Source organism: Salvelinus namaycush, chromosome 5, assembly GCF_016432855.1.
Source record: "Salvelinus namaycush isolate Seneca chromosome 5, SaNama_1.0, whole genome shotgun sequence".
In the NCBI taxonomy this organism is placed as follows: Eukaryota; Metazoa; Chordata; class Actinopteri; order Salmoniformes; family Salmonidae; genus Salvelinus; species Salvelinus namaycush.
In genome coordinates this window covers 63206771-63228635 of record NC_052311.1, presented here as the reverse complement: position 1 = coordinate 63228635, position 21865 = coordinate 63206771, and the positions used below count along the sequence as shown (strand labels likewise).

At 44.8% G+C, this 21865-nt stretch overlaps 2 protein-coding genes and 2 non-coding genes across 4 annotated transcripts; 1 reads left to right on the top strand and 3 right to left on the bottom strand.

The window, feature by feature from the left end:
- Positions 1-3120: 3120 nt before the first annotated feature.
- LOC120048684 (40S ribosomal protein S27-like) lies at positions 3121-7133 on the bottom strand. The gene is made up of 3 exons (XM_038994825.1): positions 6983-7133; positions 6177-6287; positions 3121-3409 (listed from the first exon to the last, which is right to left on the bottom strand). The coding sequence occupies exons 1-3, from the start codon at positions 7116-7118 to the stop codon at positions 3381-3383; spliced, it is 276 nt and encodes a 91-aa protein (XP_038850753.1). The 5' UTR covers positions 7119-7133; the 3' UTR covers positions 3121-3380.
- LOC120048924 lies at positions 5984-6122 on the bottom strand. The gene has a single exon (XR_005477073.1). It is a non-coding gene; the product is annotated as a small nucleolar RNA SNORA13 (small nucleolar RNA).
- On the bottom strand, positions 6395-6535 carry LOC120048922. Its single transcript, XR_005477071.1, has one exon. It is a non-coding gene; the product is annotated as a small nucleolar RNA SNORA13 (small nucleolar RNA).
- Positions 7134-8198: 1065 nt separating the features above from the next.
- Positions 8199-20496, top strand: LOC120048683 (ras-related protein Rab-13-like). The gene is made up of 7 exons (XM_038994824.1): positions 8199-8866; positions 11545-11605; positions 15774-15834; positions 16117-16194; positions 17666-17755; positions 18038-18103; positions 18336-20496. Exons 1-7 carry the CDS (start codon positions 8743-8745, stop codon positions 18453-18455), a joined length of 600 nt encoding a protein of 199 aa, XP_038850752.1. The 5' UTR covers positions 8199-8742; the 3' UTR covers positions 18456-20496.
- Positions 20497-21865: the final 1369 nt, after the last annotated feature.

Genomic DNA, 21865 nt, shown 5'->3' with positions numbered 1-21865 from the left:
ACACCACTGCCTTATTCATAGGTAACTAACCACACCACCACTACCTTGTCCATAGGTAACTAACCACACCACCACTACCTTGTTCATAGGTAACTAACCACACCACCACTACCTTGTTCATAGGTAACTAACCACACCACCACTACCTTATTCATAGGTAACTAACCACACCACCACTACCTTGTTCATAGGTAACTAACCACACCACCACTACCTTATTCATAGGTAACTAACCACACCACCACTACCTTATTCATAGGTAACTAACCACACCACCACTACCTTATTCATAGGTAACTAACCACACCACCACTACCTTGTTCATAGGTAACTAACCACACCACCACTACCTTATTCATAGGTAACTAACCACACCACCACTACCTTATTCATAGGTAACTAACCACACCACCACTACCTTGTTCATAGGTAACTAACCACACCACCACTACCTTGTTCATAGGTAACTAACCACACCACCACTACCTTATTCATAGGTAACTAACCACACCACCACTACCTTGTTCATAGGTAACTAACCACACCACCACTACCTTATTCATAGGTAACTAACCACACCACCACTACCTTGTTCATAGGTAACTAACCACACCACCACTACCTTGTTCATAGGTAACTAACCACACCACCTTATTCATAGGTAACTAACCACACCACCACTACCTTGTTCATAGGTAACTAACCACACCACCACTACCTTGTTCATAGGTAACTAACCACACCACCACTGCCTTATTCATAGGTAACTAACCATAACACCACTACCTTGTTCATAGGTAACTAACCACACCACCACTACCTTATTCATAGGTAACTAACCACACCACCACCACCTTATTCATAGGTAACTAACCACACCACCACTACCTTGTTCATAGGTAACTAACCACACCACCTTGTTCATAGGTAACTAACCACACCACCACTACCTTGTTCATAGGTAACTAACCACACCACCTTGTTCATAGGTAACTAACCACACCACCACTACCTTGTTCATAGGTAACTAACCACACCACCACTACCTTGTTCATAGGTAACTAACCACAACACCACCACCTTGTTCATAGGTAACTAACCACACCACCTTGTTCATAGGTAACTAACCACAACACCACCACCTTGTTCATAGGTAACTAACCTCACCACCACTACCTTGTTCATAGGTAACTAACCACACCACCACTACCTTATTCATAGGTAACTAACCACACCACCACTACCTTATTCATAGGTAACTAACCACACCACCACTACCTTATTCATAGGTAACTAACCACAACACCACCACCTTGTTCATAGGTAACTAACCTCACCACCACTACCTTGTTCATAGGTAACTAACCACACCACCACTACCTTATTCATAGGTAACTAACCACACCACCACTACCTTATTCATAGGTAACTAACCACACCACCACTACCTTATTCATAGGTAACTAACCACACCACCACTACCTTGTTCATAGGTAACTAACCACAACACCACTACCTTATTCATAGGTAACTAACCACACCACCACTACCTTATTCATAGGTAACTAACCACACCACCACGTTTATAGGTAACTAACCACACCACCACTACCTTGTTCATAGGTAACTAACCACACCACCTTGTTCATAGGTAACTAACCACACCACCACTACCTTGTTCATAGGTAACTAACCACACCACCACTACCTTGTTCATAGGTAACTAACCACACCACCACTACCTTATTCATAGGTAACTAACCACACCACCACTACCTTGTCCATAGGTAACTAACCACACCACCACTACCTTATTCATAGGTAACTAACCACAACACCACCACCTTATTCATAGGTAACTAACCACAACACCACCACCTTGTTCATAGGTAACTAACCACAACACCACTACCTTATTCATAGGTAACTAACCACACCACCACTACCTTGTTCATAGGTAACTAACCACACCACCACCACCTTGTTCATAGGTAACTAACCACACCACCACTACCTTGTTCATAGGTAACTAACCACACCACCACTACCTTGTTCATAGGTAACTAACCACACCAACACTTCTGTATTTGTCAGTGTACAACTCCTGCATGCAGACGGTTCCTGTCCCGGTGGTCGGCCTGTACCCAAACACACGTCAGTACCAGTTACCTTCTACTATATTGGTGCATCAGGTAGCATAAAGTATTTGTAAGCTTTATATCGGAGGTAATTGTTCTCCAGTGGAATGCAGCAGTCTTAGGGAGGGTTGTGTCTAAGATGGTGTGTGTTCTCCAGTGGAATGCAGCAGTCTTAGGGGGGGTTGTATCTAAGATGGTGTGTGTTCTCCAGTGGAATGCAGCAGTCTTAGGGGGGGTTGTATCTAAGATGGTGTGTGTTCTCCAGTGGAATGCAGCAGTCTTAGGGGGGGTTGTATCTAAGATGGTGTGTGTTCTCCAGTGGAATGCAGCAGTCTTAGGGGGGGTTGTATCTAAGATGGTGTGTGTTCTCCAGTGGAATGCAGCAGTCTTAGGGGGGGTTGTGTCTAAGATGGTGTGTGTTCTCCAGTGGAATGCAGCAGTCTTAGGGGGGGTTGTATCTAAGATGGTGTGTGTTCTCCAGTGGAATGCAGCAGGACGGTGCGTTTCTCTCCCTGGATCAGACCCTCGTCCCCAGACACAGAAAGGATCATCCGCAGACGCAACTGGCTCTGGAGCACACGGTGACATTAACAGCCCTGTGAAATATCCATGTTAAAACCTTCAACTAAACAATTTCCTGCCAAACGTTGTCAGTGTGTTGCATTGGTCCATTTAAGGCACAGGTGTCAAACTCATTCCAGAGGGACGAGTGTCTGCGGGGTCTCTACTCCCTTGTACTTGGTTGAATTAAGGTCACTGATTAGTAAGTTACTGTCCTCACCTGGTTGTCTAGGTCTTAATTGAAAGGGAAAATCCAGCAGACCCTAGGTCCTCCATGGAATGAGTGACACCCCTGATTAAAGAACAGTGGGTCTACTTGAACAGGGTCTCTAGAGAGTTGTTCAGGCATAGATCTAGGACCAGCTTACAATAGAGTCAAACATATTTGACACCTGGATCAAAGACTGACAAGTAAACTGGATTCTTTAACGAAAAAGCTAAACTTTATTAAGAAGTGAGAGAAAGACCGGTGTTACAGTGGAGTGGTGTTACAGTGATGTCATCATGCCAGGGGACGTTCTCTCTCTACGCACACAAAGCAGAGCTCAACACCATCTTTCCTCTTCAGTTTCATCTCCACTTTTCCTCTCGTGTCGTCACTTCCTGAGCAGGGTCACTGTGGGGTCAATCCCGTCTCTCCTCCCTTGGGTCTCTCGTCCAACAAGCTCCATTGCTGAGAGTCTAGTGCTGTTTTCTCCTGAATGAGCATCCTGGGTGAAGGAGAAAGAGGAGTTAGTTATGGTCCCAGACAGATTTCACTTTTATATGGCAGGGAGATTGAGATCAAACTACTATTGATAAGGCCAGACTGACAGCCTAGCGGTTATTCAATCATTTCATCTAAACTGCACACACGTCTGCGTAGCCAGGCGCTAAAATAAACTTGGTTCTATTTTTGATGCTTGACGCGCTGCAAGTCCCGCCTCTCCCATCTCCTCATTGGTTTTTAGGAGCATATACCCACGTTGGTTATTGAAATATGAACTAAAGGTCCACACACCAGTCCAGTCGGTGATGGTAATGCACTTTAAAGTTGGTTGCCAGCCGACATAAAGTCCACAGAAGACTACAGAAGGAGAGATTAATAGAAACTAACTAGGTTTCCCCTTTTATCTGTGGATTGTTAGAGTAGAGAACACACGATTGTGTGCAACTCAAAATTGGTCAATATTCTACAAAGATTCAGGTAAAATAACCCAATGTTTATCTCCCAGGACAAATTAGCTCACAACAGCTAGCTAGCTAAATGTTTTGTTTAGACCTGAACAAAAATTCAACTATTTCAAAGATTTTACTGAAATACAGTTCATGAGGAAATCAGTCAATTTAAATAAACTCATTAGGCCCTAATCAATGGATTTCACATGACTGAGAATACAGATATGCATCTGTTGGTCTAAGATAAAAAAAAAAAGAAGAAAAAATTTAAAATGGGTCTCAGGATCTCGTCATGTTATTTCTGTGCATTCAAATTGCCATTGATAAAATGCAATTGTATTCGTATCTTATTCCTGCCCATACCGTAACCCGGGGGCACTCTGTTCACGTTGACATCAGCAAACTGCGCACCCACACGACACCATACACGTGGTCTGCTGTTGTGAGGGCGATTGGATGTACTGCCAAATTCTCTTAAAACGACGTTAGAGGCAGGTTATGGTAGAGAAACTTTAAATTCTCTGGCAACAGCTCTGGTGGATATTCCTGCAGTCAGCTTGTCAATTGCACACTCCCTCAACTCCAGACATCTGTGGCATTGTGTTGTCTGACAAAACTGCACATTTGAGTGGCCTTTTGTCCCCAGCACAAGGGGAACCTGTGTAATGATCATGCTGTTGAATTAGCTTCTTGATATACCACACCTGTCAGGTGGATTATCTTGGCAAAGGAGATATGCTCACTAACAGGGATATTTTATTTCAGCTCATGAAACCAACACATGTTGCGTTTATATCTTAGTATATTGTTGGTTCAGAGCTGTTGGATCGCGTCTGGTGTGGACATACAAAACCAACATGGTCCAGTCAGCATGTTATATGGACAGACATTCACTAGGAACTCATTGCATGCCAATATTGTCAATCATTAATACTAGGACAATATTGACCAACTGACTGGTGATCCAGGAAACGGTATATAGCACCGCTGTCACTAATTAAACAATACAGGGAATAGGTTCCACCTGGAAACAGCACAGATCATATAGTGAGAAATATGTTTTACGTCACATCGTTTCAGCACTTTGAATAAAGATTCACCCATTTTGAATGTTGTGTTTTTGTGCATCTCTGGGTGATGTTCTATCAATTCCCTTGGTCATTTCATGTGTATCTGAGCCATTGCCGTTCAAGCAGCCAGAAATTCAGGCCGGTATGATGTAGCACTGATAGGGTCTCACTACCCTGGAAGTTAATAGGAATGACTTTTAGATTGCAAAACAGTCTGTCGTACATATCAGATTTTAATACGGGCCGATGTCATAACGAGAGCTTGTCTTCTCTCGAATGAGCCATTTATCATGGTTTTTTGCAATTTTCTTACATCGAAATGTGTAATTTAACAGAGGGTCAAACATTCCTCCTGTGTCTGCTTCTTCATTGCATGGTGCTGCTGTGAATGTCAGACTCCACGATGAGGCACATCGATCTGCAGGTTGAAAATGGTGAGATTGTAGACACCTAAATTGATAGTGCAGTTTTAGGTGATTTCACACCTAACTAGCAACTTCATATGCTGATATTGACTTTGGTGTTGTGTTGAGGTAAGTTTGCGAGCCAGCTACCTACCTAGCTAGCCTATAGAGCTTTGCATTGTGGATTTTGTAGTCGACTTGAGCTGCAACAGATTTCCAAAATGATTTTTACATGTTGCTACCAACCTTATCATAACAAAATGAAACATTTGTTCACAAAACATATGGCCCACAGTGTTATGTAGCACTGTAAATGATAGGAATGAGTGGTTTCGGGTGGAATTTTCCTCTAAGTATTGTTATGATAATATTGTGAGGTCCCTGGCCATTCCTAGCCCTACAAACACTGCCAACCTGAGCTGTGGTGAACACAAACCAAGCCAGCTGAGCTGGTCAAGGGTCATGCTTCAATGGGGGCAATTGAAAAGCAATACATTAAATTATTTGGGTCATGGTCAGTAAATGTGGTCACTACATTTTCAACTGGAAACCAAAAAGGAGTTTAATTTGACACCTCATGGCATGATCCTAAAGAGTGGCAGGTCAGACTATTACAACTAGAAACAGAACAGACACTATTATTTCTGTATACTAGTGTGTTCTTGCAGTTAGTTATTGAAAGGAATCAGTGGAGACTCCTTCCAAACAAAAGACAGCCAACAAGGTTACTGTATGCCTTGGTTGACACCTCATTCACTCTGGAGACAATGAATGGGCAACACATAAAGGCATCAATTATGTCCAACAGTATTTTTCCATCCTGGACACTGTGTGTAATATAGTACCTTCTGTGAGGCGTGCTTTACCCCCTGTAGGTTGACACAGGACTGTGGAGCATCCGACACACAGGACGACTGTCTGGGCGTGACTGAACACTGTCGTGATCTTATAGCATCCTGTAGAGAGAACAGTTCAGACAAATTAACATTCACCTCAATGTCCTGAACGAGACATACTCGTGTTTTCAGTCCCAACAAATCACACACACAAATGATGTTCTAATTACTGTTGTGTTCTTGCAGTTGCAGTTATTGAAAGGAATCAGTGGAGACTCCTTTCCAAAAAAAGACAACCACATGGTTACTGTATGCCTTGGTTGACACCTCATTCACTCTGGAGACAATGAATGGGCAACACAAAGGCAAGTCGCTACACATCCCTCTAGAAACAAGTCAGTCTCAGTAATCAATAACTACCAGACTAGATTTACATTTAAGTCATTTAGCTGACAACGTATAGAAGAGCGCATTAATTTTGTACTGTTCCCCTGTGGGAATCAAACCCACAACCCTGGCGTTGAAAGCACCATGCTCTACCAACCGAGCCACACAGGATCACATCGAGTTTCCATTGGCCATGCAAACTCTCCCTTTGGTGGACTGACCAGTTTTACTGAAGACAGGCAAACCAATGACCTGTCAGTTGAATATGGGACCACATCCCTAGATACTAAACCATGGTCAGTTTAGTTAACTGACTACTTAAAAAAAAAAATACGTTAAAGAACACATTCTTATTTACAATAACGGCTGCGTTTGGTGTGAGCTGAGCCGGGGAGTCACTTCTAGCTAAGCTACAGGGAGACACTAACCTGGACATTTGACATCCATAAAATACGAGTTAGGGCTCTGTACAAGACGCTTCTTCTTGTGACTCCTCTTCTCCTCCTCGGAGGTTGGGTGCAACAGGTCCTTTGCGAGCTGAAAGAGAAACCAGGGGGTGGCCATCTTAGAAAATGCAGATGGGAAAGTCCATTTGATAATCTAGCTAACTAACTAACAAGGTAAAACAATGTCCATACAGGAGACGTGTACATAAGTTAGTATAATCAAAAACATTTGACATAAATGTTCGTTGGGTGAACGCCTGGCTAGTACTGGCTAGCCTACGCTTTTTAACGTTAGCTTGTTTAGCTAAAGCCTCCGTACGTCCACTATCAAACATAAGTCAAGGAATGCGCATATCTAGTCAAACTGCATCGTGTACAAGCGCTGTCAAATGCTTAGAAACAATCACTAAACATCAAACTAGTTAGCTAGCTAGTTACATGTCAGTCCATGCTTTCTATTGCATGTACGCCGCCATATTGCGTCAATTCAGCAGACCACGGCACGCGCTTGGCACGCAGTTTAAGATTGTTCTAGCTATCCATTGGTTGAATAATCCCGAATATAAATAAATCTGAATATTTGCAAAGTTCTAATACGTCGATGGATCTGGTCATGTCCCGCTCAAACAAAATTCCCAAGGCTGAAGCAAGGGTTATATTGCCTGTGTCCGCACTTACTGGCATGTTGGCGAGTTTGTAGCCGTTGCCGAAAAGAAGGATCAACCGGAAGTTGACAGATAATAAATGAACGGGGCCGAGGGCAGGGGCCGGAAGTGTTTTGTCGCCATTACGTGTCAAGGAGACGAGGCAAAGGAGGCCATGTTTGTGAGGTCAACTCTTTCTTCCAAATCACACAGGTCTACACACAGGTTTTGTTCAGCGCCATCTATAACTAGCCTTACTGGCACATTTGATTTTGTTAGATTTCTCTCGCAGTGTGAGGGAGAGACCACTTAATTTTTAATAGAGACATTCAATTTTGTATTTCTCATCCACCTCATCTTTTCATTTAATTGTCAGTCAAACCGTGTTTGTTACTCGTTGTTTTATCCACGAAAAATAAATATGGTACTAAGGATACACGTATACAGAGATATTATGACATATTTCAGTACATGGGGCTGAGCGCCCATATGGTCGAGCGCCCTCTGCTGTCTATAAGCAGTATCGGCCATTCCTGCTGTCCCATTTCAGTCTGTTCCCTCCACTGTAATAACTGAACCTCTCCCTCTACGTAATCCTACGTGAATTTCGGCAGGAGAAAGTTTTTGGGCGAAAACGTAGCCCTGTCTGTGTGGAATGGATGTATGTTAATCGGCCTTTGGAAGAAAATAACTTGACATTTTGGCTTGATAAATGGATTTTAACAAAGCTTTGTGGCGCTGTAGTTTTGTATAGCCCATTGAAGTGCAGAAGCGTTTGTTCCAACTTTCGTTTTTAACTTGTGGCGTTCTGTTTTATTTTTCTCGGACCAAAAGAGACATTGGGGGAGAACCGTATTTACCGGTGACAGTTTTCAAGGGAAAGGGAAAACAAGCGGATTTTATGCTAAAGAAAAGCAGAAACTCCCCAGGAGAAATGAGAGTGTAATTTTGACCTTTGTTTATGTTGAGCAATACTTTTTAAGGCATTTGTTAACCTCTTAAACGTTACAAATAAGTGTAAGAAGAACATTGGAAAGTGTACTAGTTTTGTAAAAGGTCATAGTTTCTGATCATTCACCAAAACCTTTGAAAAACATTATGGCGAAGAAGTACGACTTCCTTTTCAAATTATTACTCATTGGAGATAGTGGAGTGGGGAAAACATGTCTGATTATTCGATTTGCTGAGGACAACTTCAACTCAACCTACATATCAACTATCGGTATGTATCCTAGCTCTACGAAATCCCATTTAATCGGTTATAGCTTAATCGGCCCAAAAATATTCAGAAACCCTTTAAATTCGTCATTGCTGATATAGGCACCATTCTGTCAGCTAACATATAATGCCAAGTTCTTATCACTTTCACCACGCAGTTATCTCACGTTTCCAGTTCTGCTGTGTTCATGTCTCTACACGTCTCTATCACTGTCTTCCTATATCTCAATCTGATATCCCTATTGTAGTTCACCTACATTGTTGCTGTGCTGCTGTTGTTTCTATATCTTCTCCATATCCCCCTCTCCCCTCCCTCACTTTACCCAGAGGGTCCACCCACCCCCATTCCTCTTATCTCCTATCTCTTTTCAGTCTTATTATCAGAAAAATGGTTGTCCTCCCTTGGAATTCACAGTTTAAGACTTCCATCTTCTCTGACCTCTCTCTCTGTCCTCTCTCTCTCTCTCCCTCTGCCATCCCTCTCTTTCTCTCTCTCTCTGTCCTCTCTCTCTCTCTCTCCCTCTGCCATCCCTCTCTTTCTCTCTCTCTCTGTCCTCTCTCTCTGACCTCTCTCTCTGTCCTCTCTCTCTCTCTTTCCCTCTGCCATCCCTCTCTTTCTCTCTCTCCCTCTGCCATCCCTCTCTCTCTGTCCTCTCTCTCTGTCCTCTCTCTCTCTCTCTCTCTCTGCCATCCCTCTCTCTCTCCCTCTGCCATCCCTCTCTTTCTCTGTCCTCTCTCTCTGTCCTTTCTCTCTGTCCTCTCTCTCTGTCCTCCCTCTCTCTCTCTCTCTCCCTCTGTCCTCTCTCTCTCTCTCCCTCTGCCATCCCTCTCTTTCTCTCTCTCTCTGTCCTCTCTCTCTGTCCTCTCTCTCTGTCCTCTCTCTCTCTCTCTCTCTCTGCCATCCCTATCTCTCTCCCTCTGCCATCCCTCTTTCTCTCTCTCTGTCCTCTCTCTCTGTCCTCTCTCTCTGTCCTCTCTCTCTGTCCTCTCTCTCTCCCTCTGCCATCCCTCTCTTTCTCTCTCTCTCTGTCCTCTCTCTCTGTCCTCTCTCTCTGTCCTCTCTCTCTGTCCTCTCTCTCTGTCCTCTCTCTCTGCCATCCCTCTTTCTCTCTCTCTGCCATCCCTCTCTCTCTCTCTCTGCCATCCCTCTCTCTCTCTCTCTGCCATCCCTCTCTCTCTCTCTCTCTCTCTCTCCCTCTGCCATCCCTCTCTCTCTCTCTCTCTCTCTCCCTCTGCCATCCCTCTCTCTCTCTCTCTGCCATCCCTCTCTCTCTCTCTCCCTCTGCCATCCCTCTCTCTCTCTCTCTGCCATCCCTCTCTCTCTCTCTCCCTCTGCCATCCCTCTCTCTCTCTCTGCCATCCCTCTCTCTCTCTCTCTCTCTCTCTCCCTCTGCCATCCCTCTCTCTCTCTCTCTCTCTCTCTCTCTGCCATCCCTCTCTCTCTCTCTCTGCCATCCCTCTCTCTCTCTCTCTGCCATCCCTCTCTCTCTCTCTCTCTCTCTCTCTCTGCCATCCCTCTCTCTCTCTCTCTCTCTCTCTCTCTCTCCCTCTGCCATCCCTCTCTCTCTCTCTCTGCCATCCCTCTCTCTCTCTCTCTCTCTCTCTCCCTCTGCCATCCCTCTCTCTCTCTCTGCCATCCCTCTCTCTCTCTCTCTCTCTCTCCCTCTCCCATCCCTCTCTCTCTCTCTCTCTCTCTCTCTCTCTCTCTGCCATCCCTCTCTCTCTCTCTGCCATCCCTCTCTCTCTCTCTCTCTCTCTCTGCCATCCCTCTCTCTCTCCCTCTGCCATCCCTCTCTCTCTCTCTCTGCCATCCCTCTCTCTCTCTCTCTCTCTCTCCCTCTGCCATCCCTCTCTCTCTCTCTCTCTCTCTCTCTCTCTCTCTCTCTCTCTGCCCTCCCTCTCTCTCTCTCTCTCTCTCTCCCCCTCTGCCATCCCTCTCTCTCTCTCTCTGCCATCCCTCTCTCTCTCTCTCTCTCTCTCTCCCTCTGCCATCCCTCTCTCTCTCTCTCTCTCTCTCTCCCTCTGCCATCCCTCTCTCTCTCTCTCTCTCTCTCTCTCTCTCTCCCTCTGCCATCCCTCTCTCTCTCTCTCTCTCTCTGCCATCCCTCTCTCTCTCTCTCTCTCTCTCTCTCTGCCATCCCTCTCTCTCTCTCTCTCTCTCTCTCTCTCTCTCTCTCTGCCATCCCTCTCTCTCTCTCTCTCTCTCTCTCTCTCTCTCTCTCTCTCTCTCTCTCTGCCATCCCTCTCTCTCTCTCTCTGTCCTCTCTCTCTCTCTCTCTCGCTCTGCCATCCCTCTCTTTCTCTGACCGTCCCTGTCCTGCAGGAAACCCAGACAATAACAAACCCAGAGACCGTGTGTGTGTGTGTGTGTGTGTGTGTGTATGTGTGTGTGTGTGTGTGTGTGTGTATGTGTATGTGTATGTGTGTGTGTGTGTGTGTGTGTGTGTGTGTGTGTGGCAGAATGGGGCAGACAGACTTTACTAGCTAGCCAGACTTTACTATCCCAGTGAAGGTTTGATGAATTGGGAATGCCTGTCTCACCCTCCATGCATGTCAAAATGGTTTAATTGGCATGACCTATATTTGCTGCAATGTGTGTGGGAATTTAACTCATTGTCTTCCCTCCCTTCCTGTCGACCTCCTCCCTCCCCTCTCTCTGTCATCCGCCCATCCTTTCTTCAGGCATCGACTTTAAAGTAAAGACGATAGACGTGGAGGGAAAGAAAGTCAAACTGCAAGTCTGGTAAGAGAAGAGGATCCAGGCAAAGAAAGAATGAAAGGTCCATTTAGGACTACTGTTTGCTGCTCTCTAAGAGTGATGACAGTTATGGGACCGACACACAGATTTTATTCAACTCCTCGTGTGTTCTGGACGTGTGTCTACTTCTCTTTCTCAGAGGAAAGAGGAACCTCCCTTTTTACCAAAACAACCAACTGTTTATGACAGGGTTTTCTGTCCAAATGTCACTCAAAGGGTCACCACTCACTGATTGTAGTACAAGACCTTAGGAATGCAAGATTTTGATTTTATTCGTCTTGTTAGACTAAAGGCATGCAACCCAGTATGCAATAGCTGCAATATACACTACAAATCAAAATCGAATCAAATTGTATTTGTCACATGCGCCAAATAAAACAGGTGTAGCCCTTACCGTGAAATGCTTACTTACAAGCCCTTAACCAACAATGCAGTTCAAGAAATGTAGGGGGACAATGTAGATAGTCCAGGTGGCCATTTGATTAGTTGTTCAGCAGTCTTATGGCTTGGGGGTAGAAGCTGTTAAGGAGCCTTTTGTTCCTAGACTTGGCGCTCCGGTACCGCTTGCCTTGCAGTAGCAGAGAGAACAGTCTAAGACTTGGGTGACTGGAGTTGTTGACAATTTTTTGGGCCTTCCTGTGACACATCTAGTATAGAGGTCCTGGATGTCAGGAAGCTTGGCCCCAGTGATGTACTGGGCTGTACACACTACCCTTTGTAGTGCCTTACGGTCAGATCCATACCAGGCAGTGATGCAACTGGTCAGGATGCTCTTGATTGTTTTATTTTACCTTTATTTAACTAGGCAAGTCAGTTAAGAACAAATTCTTATTTTCAATGATGGTCTAGGAACAGGGGGTTAACTGCCTTGTTCAGGGGCAGAACGACAGATTTTTACCTTGTCAGCTCGGGGATTCGCTCTTGCAACCTTTCAGTTACAAGTCCAATGCTCTAACCACTAGGCTACTTGCCACCCGATGGTGCAGCTATAGAACTTATTGAGGATCTGGGGACCCATGCCGAAAAGGTGTTGCCGTGCCCCTTTCACAACTGTCTTGGTGATGTGGACACCAAGGAACTTGAAACTCTCGACCCGCTCCACTTCAGTCCCGTCGATGTTATTGGGGGCCTGTTCGGCCCTCCTTTTCCTGTATTCCACGATCAGCTCCTTTGTCTTGCTCACATTGAGAGAGAGGTTGTTGTTCTGGCACCACACTGCCAGGTCTCTGAACTCCTCCCTATAGGCTGTCTCATCATTGTCGGTGATCAGGCCTACCACTGTTGTGTCATCAGCAAACTTAATGATGGTGTTGGAGTCGTGCTTGGCCACGCAGTCGTGGGTGATCAGGGAGTACAGGAGGGGACTCAACATGCACACCTGAGGGGCCCCAGTGTTGCGAATCAACATGGCAGATGTGTTGTTGCCTACCCTTACCACCTGGGGGTGGCCCGTCAGGAAGTCCAGGATCCAGTTGCAGATGGAGGTGTTTATTCCAAGGGTCCTTAGCTAGTGATTAGCTTTTTTGGGCACTGGTGTTGAACGCTGAGCTGTAGTCAATGAACAGCATTCTCACATATGTGTTCCATTTGTCCAGGTGGGAAAGGACAGTGTGGAGTGCAATAGAAATTGCATCATCTGTGGATCTTTTGGGGTGGTATGCAAATTGGAGTGGGTCTAGGGTTTCTGGCATGATGGTGTTGATGTGAGCCATGACCAGCCTTTCAAAGCACTTCATGGCTACCGAAGTGAGTGCTACGGGGGGGGGGGGGGGGGGGTAATCATGTAGGCAGGTTACCTTCGCTTTCTTAGTCACAGGGACTATGGTGGTCTGTTTGAAATGTGTAAGTATTACAGACTCGGCCAGGGAGAGGTTGAAAATGTCAGTGAAGACACTTGCCAGTTGGTAATGCTTTGAGTACACGTCCTGGTAATCCATCTGTCCCTGCGGCCTTGTGAATGTTGACCTGTTTAAAGGTCTTGCTCACATCGGCTACGGAGAGCGTGATCATACAGTCATCCGGAACAGCTGGTACTCTCATGCATGCTTCAGTGTTGCTTGCCTCGAAGTGAGCATAAAAGGCATTTAGCTCGTCTGGTAGGCTTGTGGTGACAAAAAGCATGTGGGCGCCTGTTCGTTGAACATCTCATTCCAGATTCATGGGCATTAATATGGGGTTGAGGTCAGGGCTCTGTGCAGGCCAGTCAAGTTCTAACACACCAATCTCGACAAACCATTTTTGTATGGACCTGGCTTTGTGCACGGGGGCTTTGTTATGCTGAAACAGGAAAGGGCCTTCCCCAAACTGTTGCCACAAAGTTGGAAGCACAGAATCGTTCAGAATGTCATTGTATGCTATAGTGTTAAGATTTCCCTTCACTGCAACTAAGGGGCCTAGCCTGAACCATGAAAAACATCCCCAGACCATTATTCCTCCTTCACCAAATTTTACAGTTGGCACTATGCATTGGGGCAGGTGGCGTTCTCCTGGCATCAGCCAAACCCAGATTTGTCGGTTGGACTGCCAGATGGTGAAGCGTGATTCATTATTCCAGAGAACATGTTTCCACTGCTCCAGAGTCCAATGGCAGCTAGCTTTACACCACTCTAGCTGACGCTTGGCATTGCGCATGGAGATCTTAGGCTTGTGTGAGGCTGTTCGGCCATGGAAACCCATTTCATCAAGCTCCCGATGAACAGTTTTTATGCAGAGGCAGTTTGGAACTTGGTAGTGAGTGTTACAACAGACAATTTTTACACGGTACGTGCTTCAGCACTCAGCAGTCCCGTTCTGTGAGCTTTTGTGGCCTACCACTTCACGGCTGAGCCGTTGTTGCTCCTAGACGTTTCCACTTCACAATAACAGCACTTACAGTTGACTTGGGCAGCTCTAGCACGAACTGACTTGTTGGAAAGGTTGCATCCTATGACGGTGCCACATTCAAAGTCACTGAGCTCTTCAGTAAGGACATTCTACTGCCAATGTTTATCGATGGAGATTGCATGGCGGTGTGCTCGATTTTTATACACCTGTCAACAATGGGTGTTGCTGAAATAGCCGAACCCACTAATTTTAGAAGAGTTTTTTTTATATATAGTGTATATCTGGCATATGTCACTGAGTACACTGAGATATTGACTGGCAAGGCCTTTGGTGTAGGCTATGACTTCACTTATGTTTTATCTGTCAGTGAATGCCAGTGAGTTATCAGAAAGCCAGACATGAAGTCTGAATCAGCCGTAAAGAGTTTATTGAACTGGCATAAAACATACGTCTCATCTCTGTGGATTCCACACCCCTGGTAGAAGTTGTCCTTTGATACAGGATCAGGTTAACCTCCCCAAATCCTGACTTGAGCCATTAGGGGGGGATATGCCATACTGACCATCACAGGAGGCTGCTGAGGGGAGAATGGCATGAACGGAGTAAATGGAAGGGCACCAAACACCTGGAAACGATGTGTTTGATGTATTTGTTGCCATTCCACTTATTCCGCTCCAGTCATTAGAACGAGCCTGTTCTCCCCAATTTAAGGTGCCACCAACCTCCTTTGCTGACCATAGCTCAGTGTGTAGGTGGGGAACTTCTACGTTCTGTGCTGTGAGAACATTAGTGTGACCATAGCGTAATGTTTTTGCAGAAGCGTGGATAAATGATGTGCTGGACACACGTGTGTAAAGGCTGTATTACTCTGGATATGTATGTGTAAACAGTGTACTCTTTGAATTGGGTGCTGCATTAGAAAAACAGGAAATGTGTAGAGAAAGAACAGCTGCCAACACAGACAAATCTGCAGTAGTTTCAGTGCTTAATACAGATGTAGGATCTTAATTTGATCACGCTTTTGTTGATGAGAATCTTCCTGCAAAGCATCAAATGTAGTGTATTTGATTTTTAAAAAGGCTTCTAAAATGTGTAATTTCCACTTTGAAATTTCAGACTTGATTTACCCTTATGGAAAATGTATCAACCCCTACAAAAATTTCCATTAATTATAATCCACATAATAATTCACATTTCCTGTTGCTGCAGGATTATTTTCCTGTCGTAGAAAACTGGTTCAAATTAAGATCCTACATCTGTACTCCAGGGTGTTCAAAGAGCTACTTTTTGAAGAAGGTGAAACATTTCCCCTAATGTATTCTGTTTTCAGGGACACAGCAGGGCAGGAGAGGTTTAAGACCATCACTACAGCCTACTACAGAGGAGCTATGGTGAGTCTCTCAACTCTCTCTCAATCAGATCACAAGTGATTTAATCATCTACACCTGTCTAAAACTGTGACCACAATCAGAATGTGGACAAGATCAGGACAAAAGGGTCATCTTAGCACCAGGCATAAACAGGCCTTCTCTCTCTTCACCTTTGTAGATATGAGAGAATATTATGGGTGTAAGATTATGACTGAAACTATTAGTATCATATTTCTTACATCCATCAGGTTGATTTTGAATTGTTTTATTTTTGTCTGACTCGTGTCTCCCGTGATCTCTCAGGGCATCATCCTGGTGTATGACATCACAGATGAGAAGTCCTACGAGAACATTCAGAACTGGATGAAGAGCATCAAGGAGGTGACAGGGAAACAGACTGACTGTTGACAGGGAAACAGCCTGACTGTTGACAGGGAAACAGCCTGACTGTTGACAGGGAAACAGCCTGACTGTTGACAGGGATACAGCCTGACTGTTAACAGACTGACTGTTGACAGGGAAACAGCCTGACTGTTGACAGGGAAACAGCCTGACTGTTGACAGGTAAACACAAAGACGGACTGTTGACAGGTAAACACAAAGACGGACTGTTGACAGGTAAACACAAAGCCGGACTGTTGACAGGTAAACACAAAGCCGGACTGTTGACAGGTAAACACAAAGCCGGACTGTTGACAGGTAAACACAAAGCCTGACTGTTGACAGGTAAACACAAGACTGACTGTTGACAGGGAAACACAAAGACTGACTGTTGACAGGGAAACACAAAGCCTGACTGTTGACAGGGAAACACAAAGCCTGACTGTTGACAGGTAAACACAAAGACTGACTGTTGACAGGGAAACACAAAGACTGACTGTTGACAGGGAAACACAAAGACTGACTGTTGACAGGGAAACACAAAGACTGACTGTTGACAGGGAAACACAAAGACTGACTGTTGACAGGGAAACACAAAGCCGGACTGTTGACAGGTAAACACAAAGCCGGACTGTTGACAGGTAAACACAAAGCCTGACTGTTGACAGGTAAACACAAGACTGACTGTTGACAGGGGAACACAAAGACTGACTGTTGACAGGGAAACACAAAGCCTGACTGTTGACAGGGAAACACAAAGCCTGACTGTTGACAGGTAAACACAAAGCCTGACTGTTGACAGGGAAACACAAAGACTGACTGTTGACAGGGAAACACAAAGACTGACTGTTGACAGGGAAACACAAAGACTGACTGTTGACAGGGAAACACAAAGACTGACTGTTGACAGGGAAACACAAAGACTGACTGTTGACAGGGAAACACGACAGACTGACTGTTGACAGGGAAACACGACAGACTGACTGGTGACAGGGAAACACAAGACTGACTGTTGTGAAAGAGGGAAGGGACAAGACATGACACAGGCCAGAAAGAAACTGAGGGCAGCATTTTCTCAGACCTCTAGGAAGGATTTGAAACAATAAAATGAGACATGAGCAACATCTATAAACCACAATAACAAGGGTTACATTGAGACTAGATGTTAGTCTGTTTTCTAAGGGGGCGCCTTTAGTGAATAACGGGGCATACAACTGCACTCCCAAAAACATGTTTACATTTGTTTAATTTTGTTTGCATAGTTAACAAAGATAACAGTTCAAAGTGAACATTTTCAAATTAGTTCATGATTTCCCATCTGAACCAAGAGTTAGACGTGGCTCCAATTTAGAGCTGAATTAAAGCCTCTCCTAGAGGGTGCTTGGGGAACTAAGGGCAGAAGTTGAGGGATATGTCATTGAAATATAAAATGGATGTGATGGATGCCAACTCCCTATCTTTTATCCCCCAGAATGCATCAGCGGGGGTCAGCCGGATGTTGCTAGCTAACAAGTGTGACATTGAGGCCAAGAGGAAGGTATCCAAGCAAACGGGGGAAAAGGTGAGCCTCTACAATTTTTATGATCATTGTTTTGATTATGAAGTGTTTTCTTTCAATGATATTGACACTGATGTGCAGATGTTAGTGATGGATGAATGGATGTGTGGATCATTGAGGGATAAGAGCTCCGACTTTTCAACCTGAAGATCACTGACGTCATGATTTGACCTCGTATTTTTCTGAGTTCCCAGTTGTTCTGAACGTGGCATAAATTCTGCTGATTAGGAGAGGGAAGTGACATCATATCCTGCTGTAATCACACTTGCGTTCTGTTGTTGACAGCTGGCAAAGGATCATGGGATCAGATTCTTTGAGACCAGTGCAAAGGCCAGCATCAATGTTGATGAGGTGAGATAAATATGTTATTTTAGATGTTATATTTATGTCCTTTATTCAATCACAGAGTCTGTCTTTATCTGGTCCTTTATTATGCATTTCACATGGGGAATATGGGTGATATGTTGTCCTTTTCATACAGGTTACATGTGCCACATACCCTAATAATCCCCATATCCCCTCTCGCCTACTGTTACCCTTTCTCTGCCTCTCTCTCCCTCTACCTCTTTCTGCCTCTCTGTAGTCTTTTATGGCTTTGGCTCGAGATATTCTACTGAAGTCCAGCAAGAAGCCGGGCCCCACAGGTCGCGAGGTCAAAATCACCAACGCTGAGAAGAAATCCTCCAAATGTCTCCTACTGTAGAGGCAGAGCTGGCCTGTCCTGGCTGACTCTTCGTTACCTGAGGGAACTATCACATCTAGGAACAATATTATTGCAAAGGAAAGGGTTTCAAAGGCGCAATCCACAAGTTCTCTGTCCCCTGTGGCAACAAGATCAATTTCAAACACTATTGACTTGAGAAAAAATATTAATGTTTTCATTTACTACCCCCTCCCCTTTAAAAAGTGCTGACTACACTTTTTTTTAACCAGAAAGCAAACTTATGGATTGCACTTTTAATGACCATGTAACTATGTTGAGGTGGTCCAAGGGCATTTTACACAGGAATATCCAGTGGGTTGTTTAAAGAATAGGATGAACACCACCTTGATTTCACCCAAAACATGTTTTGTATCAACTGTCTTCAATCTCCTGCAATGGCTTTGTTGTCATGGTGACTGACTGATTGACAGCCATGGTATGTTTACACTCCACCAGAGCCATACAGAGTTAAGGAAAATATCTTCCATGTTGGCTCCACATGTTTCACAACATTCCAAAATGGATTCCTTCTACAATGATCTGTTGAACTAGATTTTTTGGAACCAACATGGTGGTCGATCAAATTCTAAATCCCAAACTCAGTTTGCTGAACTCTGTAATCCCATGGCTCTGGTGCACAGCTCCTTAATAGAACAAGAGTCTGCTGTGTTTGATCCTATCTCTCTATTTCAGAGGGATTCTTTTTCCTTGATTAACCAGGAACATTAACAAGTGACCTTTCAGTGAAACTGCCAATCACATTCTTGCTTTTTGATTGAACAGTTGATGAAACAGTTGATTGTCTCGAGAGTGTAATCACTAGGCTTCTCAGATCTAAATTAGTTCCTGATGGAGAGATAAGGTCAAAAACCAGCAGATATTACTGTAACATTAAAGGTAACTACTACCATAATGGCGACCCTAGAGGACCTGAGTTGTGCAACGCTGCCATAGAATCACTTTTCAGTGTCATAGCCAAAGAATTAGAATTAGGACAACACGCAGACATTCCTTTCCATTTGTTTTATTTCTATGTTTATAGCAGCTCATAGCTGTTTAGGAGGAGCACAGGGGGCATTCTAGAGAGTGACGGGAGTTTAGATCTATATGCTGTAACTATGGTGATGGTACATTATGCTCTTAAAGGGATAGTTCACCCTGAATTGTAATTTTGCCTGTTTTCCACACTAGGTAAAGATGAGTGATCTGGGTTGTGCCTGTTGTAAACTATTCTTCTACTACATAAAGTGTGGTACATGGATGGACTGAGGATGTGGAAGAGGGAGACAGAGAAGTGCAATATGAGAGGAGTGGAGTGATGAGCCAATGAGATGGATAGATGAAGCAAGGGAACAAAAACAGATGAGTAAAGCAAGTGTCATAGAGACAGGGATGGAATGATGCTGATGAGAGTTGGACATAGAGGGATGAGATGTTCTCTTTTTTGCTGATAGACTTACTGACCCTTTCTGATCTGATAGACAAACTGACCTTTTATCTGATCCACCTGTTCAACAGCTTTGGGGAAAAGAACCACCCTTCCTTCCTCTTTCAGACAGACCAGGGCCCTGGTCCAATGCACCCTGGAGGTAATCACTGATGTACTACTGGATAGATTTGCAAATATATCTCTCCATATATCATATACTGTACTGTGATTGGACAAGACTTCCACCTCGATACTCTCACCAATCCAAACGTGTCAGATCAGTGATTACTCTGAAGGAAGGAATGATGTCGCTTCCCATGCCAGACACTACATAATCATTACTGTGCCAGTAAGCTTCTCTGTCTATGGGTTCATTTCAATTCTCTAAAGTGTCTTCTGGGAAGAAGACGAGGGGAAGAAGCTACTCCAGACTATTGAGATGATGCACCCTGTGTGTTTTTACTCTGATATCTCACCTTTCCTCTTTTCCTTCACACACATTTTCACCCTATCGACCATTCCATGTCTGATCAATTATCTTATGACCAATGTATACCATTTGACATACGCGCTGCTTAGCCTATTCAATAAAAGACTGTCAAAAAGAACCCGTCTATTTTGTAGGCTTATACTTTAATTTTCTCCGAGTGAATTGCATTTTGGTGCATCACTCTTGTCTGTCCCACTAAAATAGTGTATTTCAGCTTACAGGAATCAGTGCAATGTCCCCCACTCTCCAAACCTTCACAGTTTCATGAATAAGTCTAACAGCCCTCCCCCCAAAGAGCATTGCTGCATTTTTACACTATGACAATACCAGCTGGGCAAAATGTGTCCTTTAATGGCTTACATAAATGTTCTTGTTGAGCCCCTTGCCATTCTTCCCCCTGGTATGTATATGTAACAGTATAACTTTAAACCGTCCCCTCGACCCGACCCGGGCGCGAACCAGGGACCCTCTGCACACATCAACAACTGACACCCACGAAGCGTCGTTACCCATCGCTCCACAAAAGCCGCGGCCCTTGCAAAGCAAGGGGCAACACTACATCTAGGTTTCAGAGCAAGTGACGTAACTGATTGAAACGCTACTAGCGCGTACCCGCTAACTAGCTAGCCATTTCACATCCGTTACACTCACCCCCCTTTCAACCTCCTCCTTTTCCGCAGCAACCAGTGATCCGGGTCAACAGCATCAATGTAACAGTATAACTTTAAACCGTCCCCTCGCCCCGACCCGGGCGCGAACCAGGGACCCTCTGCACACATCAACAACAGTCACCCACGAAGCGTCGTTACCCATCGCTCCACAAAAGCCGCGGCCCTTGCAAGGGGCAACACTACATCTAGGTTTCAGAGCAAGTGACGTAACTGATTGAAACGCTACTAGCGCGTACCCGCTAATTAGCTAGCCATTTCACATCCGTTACATATAGGCCTATATAAGAGATGAGGATAGAACCAAAGTGAAACATAATGTAACATGCAGTCAGTCCTATAGTGTGAGACGTGTATAATAGTGAACTACAACTGCCTATAGTCCTGGGACTACAAACTTCCTGGAGGCCGCACAGTGCAGTGAAATCCTATCTGATTGGCTGGCTGCAGTAAGCCTTGAAGGTGGGTGCCCCTCCCGCGCAGCATCAGCACCAGGACACGCGGGCTTTGCCGCATCCTCCACGCGCGTCTGGCGTGCCTTTTCGTCACATGACGACTTGTCGGTTTACAAACACTAGGCATTCCTTTCTTTTGCCTCTATGGTGAAGGAGAGAGAATGGAGGGGTGGGGTGATGGTGAACGGGAAAGAGAAGAATGATCATCAGCAAGGCTTTTTGACTTGGGAAACGGATGTGTGTGAAACTGGAACCGTTTCGCTTGAGGTGTGTGTGACGTATAATTCGGTGCAGTGAGGTAGATGTCCGGGATATACACGAGCAGAACGGGATGCCCGCGTGACTGCTGCAGGGAAGAGAGAAGAGGA

Bases quoted from the DNA above. Each gene is read 5' to 3' on its own strand.
- LOC120048684 (XM_038994825.1), bottom strand. From the start codon at position 7,118: ATGGCCACCCCCTGGTTTCTCTTTCAGCTCGCAAAGGACCTGTTGCAC. The intron at 6,288-6,982 runs GTTAGTGTCTCC...TTCTCTCTACAG, and splicing joins TATGGATGTCAAATGTCCAG to GATGCTATAAGATCACGACA. The intron at 3,410-6,176 runs GTACTATATTAC...TCCTTCACCCAG, and splicing joins TAAAGCACGCCTCACAGAAG to GATGCTCATTCAGGAGAAAA.
- LOC120048683 (XM_038994824.1), top strand. From the start codon at position 8,743: ATGGCGAAGAAGTACGACTTCCTTTTCAAATTATTACTCATTGGAGAT. The intron at 8,867-11,544 runs GTATGTATCCTA...TCCTTTCTTCAG, and splicing joins AACCTACATATCAACTATCG to GCATCGACTTTAAAGTAAAG. The intron at 18,104-18,335 runs GTGAGATAAATA...GCCTCTCTGTAG, and splicing joins CCAGCATCAATGTTGATGAG to TCTTTTATGGCTTTGGCTCG.